Source organism: Priapulus caudatus, unplaced genomic scaffold (genome assembly GCF_000485595.1).
Source record: "Priapulus caudatus unplaced genomic scaffold, Priapulus_caudatus-5.0.1 Scaffold186, whole genome shotgun sequence".
NCBI classification, from domain to species: Eukaryota; Metazoa; Priapulida; class Priapulimorpha; order Priapulimorphida; family Priapulidae; genus Priapulus; species Priapulus caudatus.
In genome coordinates this window covers 209,140-218,739 of record NW_014577247.1, presented here as the reverse complement: position 1 = coordinate 218,739, position 9,600 = coordinate 209,140, and the positions used below count along the sequence as shown (strand labels likewise).

The window sequence follows — 9,600 nt, the reverse complement described above, 5'->3', positions numbered from 1 at the left end:
TGTGCGTGTGTGCGTGTGCGTGTGATCGTTCGCGCGTACGTGTGTGCGTGTGATCGTTCGCGCGTACGTGTGTGCGTGTGATCGTGCGCGCATGCGTGTGTGCGTGTGATCGTGCGCGCATGCGTGTTTGCCGCACATTAAATTATGCACAGTGTGTAAATCGGAAACATTCTATAATGTAGCGCACAGTCAGATAATGCTCAGCGCGCATGCCCAGTATCTGAGAAAGAACTCGTACTTTGTAGAAATTATACTTTCAAAAGTACAAACCTGATATTCTTGAGCAGTTTGCTGTAAAAATATCCAGCGCAACTGCTCGCCCCAACGCTACGATATCTGCTATTATTTCTAAATTTAATCCGTCGCGGGTTTCCTATACGTCGTTACATATTTTTAACATGTCCTAAGCTTTACATATGCGTGTTGCAGGATTCTCGTGAAATACTACGACTGTCTGAGTTTTATCGGCTACCAAGAGTTTAACATCCCCGTACAGGTGTTGGATTTAGTCTACTCACAGGCGTTGTGCTGGTACGCGTATAGTTTGGATTCGCAGGCAATATTTAATTAATCGAGCATTACTATATTTATTGGTCGGTGGTGGTCTACAGAATGGCATACTTGACTTCGGGCAGAAAGTTCTTGGAATTGACTTCCTCCGTGGCCATGGTTGACACTGGCTGCAGAAATCAGTGAGTCTCGCTAGCGTGAGGCTAGCAGCCTCACCGGCATAACAGCGAAAGGCTTTGCCGGACAAATCAGACTAAGGAACCAAAGCAACGCAGTTGAGGAGACCCTGGGCTACACGGGACGAACGGGGGGAAACCGTATTCATAGCCGTTACTACTATTATACATGCTCCATTAGCACGACGATTACATCGCTAGGCCACAGCGTCATGTGAACTCACTCACGGTCTTGAAAACTACGTGAAGATATGCTTACCTCACGCACCGTTCCACTATGCCTCTAGCAGGAGCTCTATGTGGGTATTTAACCGCGACAATTACCTGCTACTTCGAGTTATGTATGTTTTTTCCAGGTTGGGCAGCTTCTTTGCTCCGCTGTTGGGCGCCGCCATGGTGATCGCTTTCATCGTGCGTTTCTACGTGAAGAAGGTACGAATTAATATATATATAGGCAGATCTAGCGGAGGAAAGGAGACAGGAAAGAGTACAGAGTCGAACATTTAAAGAGAAATGTAAACTGATTCTTCTGCGACAACTCATCAATCTCGTGGTGATTCTCGTGCTCGTCGGCGTAGGTGCCATCATACTGCTCGCCACAGTATACACGCAGGAGGTACGAGATCACACATGCGCCGAATTCCTAGCGAGTACACTATATATAGCGAACATTCCTAGAGAACACACTAGCGAATTCTTAGAGGGAGAGTTAAAATGCCGTCAATCAGCCGTGTATTGACGTGGGAAGAGCGCACCTGCCAGTCACCGTGAGGCGGGAGCGGGTCTGAGGCGAGGGTTTCACAGATGACTAGGCCTACATGATGACTTCAATTTCTGTTAGGGTTAATTACATTTATTACGCCCTTCCTCTAAAATCTAGGAAAGCAACTGCTCTGTTGTCTCCTCCTTCCAGAGGGTACGGCCCTGCGTGCTGTATGATTTTAACAAATACAATAGAATTTCGCCCAAATAATTCATGTTTGCCCCGGTGTTTAATTGGCAGTATTTAGTATTTACTCACAAGACATTCGGAACAAAAATCTTGTAAAAAAACGTGTATGAGTGATGACGTGTCGTGTGCACGATGGCGTACACTGCAGGTTCTCTCGTCCAGCACGTCGCTGAGTACGGTGGAGTCTTTGGCGCTAGAGTTCCTGCCTCCGCTGACGATCACCGTGCTCTACATGTTTGTCTCGGTCGGGTTCACGGCGATCACGAAGTTAGGTCAGCACGAACTCGACACTGAAATCAACGTGATTCTGCTCAGGTAAGATGGCGCCTATATGGTCAAACACATCGTTGCGCATGATTCTGCGCAATATTTTTCACTATTAATTTAATTAATACTTTAATTAAACTACGGTAATAGTGAGTTACGTGTCGCGGGGCAATATTTTATTATGTAATCGTATTTTAAACTTATTTATAACAAATTATAATTATTATTTATTCTTATGCATGTGTGCGTAATCACGACTGAAGTATAATAATCAGAGTGTTATCTTGCACGCAGAATAGTGTTTTTAAGACTGACATCTCTCGCCATGTTGGTCTATGCTGTCATAAGACAAGTAACCCAGTGCGAAAGCAGCGAACTCGGAAGTTGCGGCGAGTGCAATAACCTTCAAGTACGTCTTTAATTTAACCGGGATAAGAAATGTGGAGTTTTAATTACAGATTACTCATATTACAGTTCATGATAACTTGCGTAAACTATGTCTGTGTCTATGAATATGATTGTCCTATTAAACCTCTTAAAAATAGCTTAGAGTTAAGGTCAGGGTCGTGGGTTTAGGTCGGGGTTCAGCTCATAATGTGCTTACATTGTCTCTAGTGCTGGGAGACATATTTCGGACAGCAGATATATAAGCTGGCCATCGTCGACCTTGGCGTCTTGCTGATCGTCACGTTTTTGGTTGAATTTCCGAGAAAGTACGTAAGCGCATCTTAAAACATCGATGATGTGTATGTGTGTGCGTGTGTGTGTGCGTGTGTGTGATAGCTGTGTTGTGGTGTCGTGTGTGCTGTGTGTCGTGTATGTGTGGGCTGTGGGTGTGCGTGCGTGATGCTGCGTGGCGTGCCGTGCGCTGCGTGCGGCGTGAGCTGGTGTGTGGTGTGTGGTGTGTGTGTGTTGTCGTGTGTGTGGTGTGTGTGGTGTGTGTGCTGAGAGTGTGTGTGTGTGTGTGTGTGTGGCTGTGATCGTGCGCGGGATAATTGTGTGGTGTTGCATTCGTCGCGGCTGTGCGTGTGATCGTTCGCGCGTACGTGTGTGCGTGTGATCGTGCGCCGCGTGCGTGTGTGCTGCGTGTGCGGCCCATGTGATTGTTCGCGCGGTTACGTGTTGGTGCGTGTGATCGTTCGCGCGTACGTGTGTGCGTGTGATCGTGCGCGCGTGCGTGTGTGCGTGTGATCGTGCGCGCATGCGTGTTTGCCGCACATTAAATTATGCACAGGTGGCTAAATCGCGAAACATTCTATAATGTAGCGCACAGTCAGATAATGCTCACGCAGCGCATTGCCAGTATCTGAGAAAGAACTCGTTACTTTGTAAAAATTATACTTTCAAAAGTACAAACCTGATATCTTTGGAGAGTTTGCTGTAATAAATATCCAGCGCAACTGCTCGCCCCAACGCCTACGATATCGTATTATTTCTAGATTTAATCCGTCGCGGGTCCCTACGTCGGTACATATTTTTAACATGTCCATAAGCCTTTACATCTGCCGTGTTGCAGGATTCTCGATGAAATACGTACGACTGTCTGAGTGTTATCGGCTACCAAGAGTTTAAACATCCCGTACAGGTGTTGATTTAGTCTATCTCGCAGGCGTTGGTGCTGGTACGCCATATAGTTTGGATTAGCATGGCCCAATATTAATTAATCGAGCATTACTATATTTATTGCTCGGTGGTGGTCTAAGGCATGGCATACTTGACCTTCGGGAAAAGTTCTATGGAATTGACTTCCTCCGTGGCCATGGTGACGCACATGGCCTGCCAGGAGAAATCAGTGCAGTCTCGCTAGCGTGAGCGCCTAGCACCTCACCGCTAACAGCGAAAGCTTGTGCCGACAAATCAGACTTAAGGAACCAAAGGGCCAACGCAGTGAGGAGACCTGGGCTACACGGACGAACGGGGGGAAAACCGTATCATAGCCGTTACTACTAATTTATACATGCTCACATTGCACGACGCATTACAGCGCTAGGCCACAGGTCATGGTGAACTCACCTCCGGTCTTTTTGAAAACTACGTGAAGATTATGCTTTACCTCACAGCCACCGTTCACTATGCCTCTAGCAGGAGCCTCTATGTGGCTATTTAACCGCGACAAATTACCTGCTACTTTCGCAGTTTGTAGTTTTTTCAGGTTGGGCCCAGCATTCTTTTGCCTCCGCTGGCTTGGGGCCGCCATGGTGATCGCTTTCATCCGTGCGTTCTACGTGAAGAAGGTACGAATACACAAGCGCGCGCGCACACACACACACACACACACACGCGCGCGCGCGCGCACGCACGCACGCACGCACGCACGCACACACACACACACACACACACACACACACACACGCACACGTATATATGCGTGTGTGTGTTCGTGTTCGTGTGCGTGTGCGAGTAAGTGTTCGTATGCGAGCGGGGGTGCGTACGCGTGCGTGAGCGTGTGCTGGTGTGGAACGTTTGCGCGCGCACGAGCGTCTCCCTGTGCGTGCGCGTGCGTGTGTGCGTGTGTGTTTTATGGCTCAGTTCTGTCTACAGAAAAAGCTTAGGGTTTTGGAATATATGGCCAGTGGGAGTATAGCGTTAGAAACTATATCCAGTCAAGCCGGCACATGTGCATCTCTGCCTCGTCTCTGCTGCAGTTGTCATTGATGGTAAACTACCAACCGTCGCGGAGGCTGGGGAAGGTGTCGCGTTCCAACGCGTTCTTCCTCGTTGTGTTGCTCATCGCCTTCTTCCTCTGCCTCGTCCCGATCGGCTGGTCCATGTTTAAGTAAGTACGCGCATCGATGTACAGGTGACCGTTCTATGGAGGTGACTGACCGCCTTCGCTGGTGTGGCTGTATTTATCATAGATTTCACTCTGGGTTTATGAAGACGAGCTGATCATTCCTGTTTCAACTTGTGTGTGTGTCCTCTGTCTGTCTCTCCCCCCTCTTTCTCTCTCTTTGTCTCTACATGTCTCTCTCCTTCTCTCACATGTCTCTCTCTGTCTGTCTGTCTGCCTGCCTTTCTATCTGTATGTCTATAATTCTATCTGTCCAGCTGTCTCTTATCTATCTGTCCGTCATTGCCTCATCGTATCTGTCTATCTGTCTTATCTACTCTGTCCATCTGGTGTCATCTAATCTGCTCCATCTGTCTCATCTATATCTGTCCATTTAGTCTCATCTATCTGTCCATCTGGTTCTCATCTTTTTATATCTGTCATCTGTCTCATCTATTGTCTATCTGCTCCCATCTTCTGCTCCATTTTCGGCATCTGCCTGCTCCGTCAACGCCAATCTTTTTACTTCCGTAGCATTTAGGATAACTCCGAGTTAGCGCTGCGGGCCGTTCCGTGGCCAGCGGCGCCCGATGTACGATGTCGTCATCGCACACATCGGCGACCTGCCGGATTTCCCGCGTGACGTCTTCTGGTTTGTCGCGTCGACGATCGCTCTCACCTCACTCGTCGGCTTCTACTCATGATAAGCACGATGTATGATGCACACATACGGACACAAATACACACACACACACACACACACAACAGCACACACACATTTTATATTTAGTAACTATATATTATCATAGTTATTTTTTTTAGTAATATATATATTTGTGCATAATATGTATAAATATTACGAAATTGACCACGTCACGCAAATTTCTATGCCGTGTTATTTGTAAAATCTTCTGTTTGCATTTTTTTTTACATGAAAAGTAATGTACTAACGCACTAAATGTTATCTCAATTCTTACCTGATAAAGATTGTTTTTCAACTAGTTGACTATATGATCACGACTTAATATAAATGGCCTTGATATGGGCTATTATGCGTCACGATGTGTTTATTCACATCGAAACGGAATTAGCAAAATAGCAAGTAAATGCAAAAATTTAACCCTGAAACAGTGAACAGAATCACCTTACGCTTTGTGCAAAACAGTGGACTATATTTGTAACATTTTACTATTTACGTAACGTAATCACTTTACATAATGGTTCGTGCTTTGGCTTCTCGCTGCCAGTCTCACGACACACTTCTACAGAACGAAATCGAGGGCGTACCAGATCATCATAGAAGAAGATGCGAGATGACATCAGACGAATGAAGAGCGACAGAGCCATGGTGACAGCGATCGTGACAGACGTGGCGTGACATCATCACGCCCTAGTCTTTATACACCATCACAACATACTTATGCCTACAATGAGACCATTGCACGACAAGCACGAGAGGAGAAGATCGCGCGCGCGGCAAGAGAGAGAGAGAGCACCGAGAGAAGAGAAACTGAGGAGAGAGAGAGAGAGAGAGGCAGAGAGAACGGCAGAGAGAGAGGAGATGGAGGGAGAGTAACGCGAGTGCAGGGACGCGGAGAGCGTCAGCTGAGTCGCAGTGAGTGAGTGAGTGAGTGAGTGAGTGAGTGAGTGAGTGAGTGAGTGAGTGAGTGAGTGAGTGAGTGAGTGACTAAGCGCACAAATAGCGAGAAAGTGAAGTGAGTGAGTGAGTGAGTGAGTGACTAAGCGCACAAATAGCGAGAAAGTGAAGTAATTGTGAAATTAAAACTAACTAACCATATCAGCCGGATTGTGTTTTTGTTTTGCAGTGGGGTCAGGAGAACCACGCCTCTGCCAATGCACAAGCAATCGATGCAAATCTCGACTCGGTGTTCAGCGATATTTTCTGACAGCCAAGCGGCACATAGAGGGACACAGCCTAAAGAAAAAAGGGTAGAGGGCGAGAAAGGGGTAACGAGAGAGCCATAGAGAGAGAGAGAGAGAGAGAGAGAGAGAGAGAGAGAGAGAGGAAGAGGGAGTAATACACAGAGGGGGAGCGAGAATGGAACGTAGCCTACGATTTTAACGTGCCAGATGAGGATATTTTTTCGCACAACACAGGACACATTGATAGGGTGCTGCTTCTGCAGCTGCTGATGATGATGATTATAATGATGATGATGCTAACTACGACGATGACGACGGTGCTGTTGCTGCTACTGATGATAGTGATCGTGATGAGAAGGAGGAGGATGAGGAGGAGGAAGAGAAGAATGTGGAGGAAGTTGATAACAAGTTAGCGGAGGCCGAGAACGCGGACAGATGATGACATGTGATAAGAACAGGAAGTAGGACGAGGAGGAAGCGCACGGAGCAGGACAGCAAGAAATGGAGGATTGCTTGGCCGACAACACGGCGGAGTTAGCTGCACAAATCAAGTTATCACGATCACTGCCCATTCAGTGTGACGCGGCACGCCCTTGTCGCTTGCGCTTGCTAGACCTAGAATTTTATGAACGTTCGGTGGTTATACGTATTCGTTAAATGGGATATACCAAAGTGATGTGATATTGACGCATGTAAATATACGCAACGGCGCGATGGCAGGTGCGGAAATTGGTTAAATTTTGTGTAAATTTATGATACTGGTTAAATCTACAAACTTTAGAAACAGACACACGCGCACGCACGCACGCACGCGCGCACGCCCGCACGCACGTACCAAGCCGCACACACACCACACGCACACACACGCACGCGCGCACATACACACGCACGTATCAACAAACACATGCGTGAGCAGACACTTACACGCACGCAGGCACGCGCGCGCACACATATGCGCTTTGAAATCAATACTTCAAACAAGAACAAGAGAATTACAATATTTCTTTTGTACATTCCCCTATTCTTACGAGCTCCAGTACTTTCGGAACTAGTGGAACTAATTATAAATGCGCAAGTGTCAGCAACTGTTTGATCATATTTTACTACATTCCCCACCTTCTTGTGACTGGCATGAAAGCCAATTTAAAAGATAGATCATATTCTGTTAAAAAGCACTAAAAAATGATCGCGTGTTGTGGTTTGTTGTTGCGATTGGTAGATTATTCTTGCTTCTTTACGGTAACCGGAGGACCGAAGTATGTATGGTAAGCATTTTTATCAAAATGTGTTATACTAATATTATCTAGTTTATTATACTTGACGACTCATGTTTACCACACACATACACACACACACACACACACACACACACACACACACACACACACACACACACTCATCTATCTGTTCATTTTCGCATCTGCCTGTCCGTCAACGCAATGCTTTTACTTCCGTGCATTTAGGATAACGCCGAGTTTAGGCTGCGGGCCGTTCCGTGGCAGCGGCGCGATGTACGATGTCGTCATCGCACACATCGGCGACCTGCCGGATTTCCCGCGTGACGTCTTCTGGTTTGTCGCGTCGACGATCGCTCTCACCTCACTCGTCGTTCTACTCATGTAAGCACGATGTATGCATGCACACATACGGACACAAATACACACACACACACACACACACACACATTTTATATTAGTTAACTTATATTATCATAGTATTATATAATATAATATATTTGTGCATAATATGTATAAATATTACGAAATTGACCACGTCACGAAATTTCTATGGTGTATATTTGTAAAATCTTTGTTGCATTTTTTTTTACATGAAAAGTAAGTACTAACGGCACTAAATGTATCCTCAAATTATTACCTGATAAGATTGTTTTTCAACTAGTTGATATATTGATCACGACATAATATAAATGCTTGCTATGGGCTATGTATGCGTCACGAGTGTTTATTCACATCGAACGGAATTGCAAAATAGGAAGTATAATGCAAAAATTTAACCATAAACAGTGAACAGAATCACTTACGCTTTGTGAAAAAGCGACAGGAAGTATAATGCAGCAATTTAACCATAAAAAGTTAACAGAATCACTTACGCTTTGTGAAAAAGTGGACATAATTTTTGTTAACATTTTACTATTTACGGTGACGTAATCACTTTAACTAATGGTCGTGTTTGGCTTTTCGTTGCAGTCTCACGACACACTTCTACAGAACGAAATCGAGCGCGTACCAGATCATCATAGAGAAGATGCGAGATGACATCACGACGATGAAGAGCGACAGAGCCATGGTGACAGAGATCGTGCAGGTGGGCGTGACATATACGCCCTAGTTATACACATCACAACATATTATGCTACAAATGAGACATGTACGACAGCACGACGTCTGTCGTTTTGTTTGTGACAGACAATGCACCGGAAGAAAAGAGCGTGGCAGATAGATAGAGACACTGAGAGAGAGAGAGAGAGTGTGTGTGTGTGTTTGTGTGTTGTGTGTGTGCGTGTGAGGACCTGTGTGTGTGTGTGTGTGTGTGTCGCCTGTGTGTAATGTGTGTGGTAACATGAGTCGGTCCAGTTAATAAACTAGATAATATTAGTATAACACACTTTTGATAAAATGCTTACATGCATTGACTTCGGTCCTCGCCGCTAAAGAGCAAGATAATCTACCAATGCTAACAACAAACCACACACGCGATCATTTTCTTAGTGCTTTTTAACAAGAATATGATCTATTTTTTAATTGGCTTTTCATGCCAGTCACAATGAAGGTGGAGGGGAATGTATTTAAATATGATCAACAGTGTGACACTTGCGTATTTAATATATTAGTCTACCACTAGTTCCCCGAAAAGTACGGAGGCTCGTAAAGAATAGGTGGAATGTACAAAAGAAATTTGTAATTCTATTGTTCTTGTTGAATGTATTTGAAAATTTCAAAGCCGTATAAATGTGAAGCGCGCGCGTGCCCTGGTGCGTGTAAGGTCTGCTCACCGGCAATTCTTTTGGCAAGAAGACCTAT

At 45.5% G+C, this 9,600-nt stretch overlaps 1 protein-coding gene across 1 annotated transcript in view; it reads left to right on the top strand.

The window, feature by feature from the left end:
- Positions 1-8,908, top strand: part of LOC106806923 (transmembrane channel-like protein 7) — an 18,651-nt gene extending 9,743 nt beyond the window's left edge. Inside the window, exons 8-16 of the mRNA XM_014809094.1 lie at positions 1,141-1,302; positions 1,787-1,953; positions 2,200-2,314; positions 2,521-2,618; positions 3,422-3,449; positions 3,966-4,139; positions 4,551-4,681; positions 8,023-8,178; positions 8,767-8,908. Coding sequence (XP_014664580.1) covers positions 1,141-1,302; positions 1,787-1,953; positions 2,200-2,314; positions 2,521-2,618; positions 3,422-3,449; positions 3,966-4,139; positions 4,551-4,681; positions 8,023-8,178; positions 8,767-8,908 — 1,173 coding nt within the window. The remainder of the gene's footprint in view (positions 1-1,140; positions 1,303-1,786; positions 1,954-2,199; positions 2,315-2,520; positions 2,619-3,421; positions 3,450-3,965; positions 4,140-4,550; positions 4,682-8,022; positions 8,179-8,766) is intronic.
- The last annotated feature ends 692 nt before the right edge of the window (positions 8,909-9,600 follow it).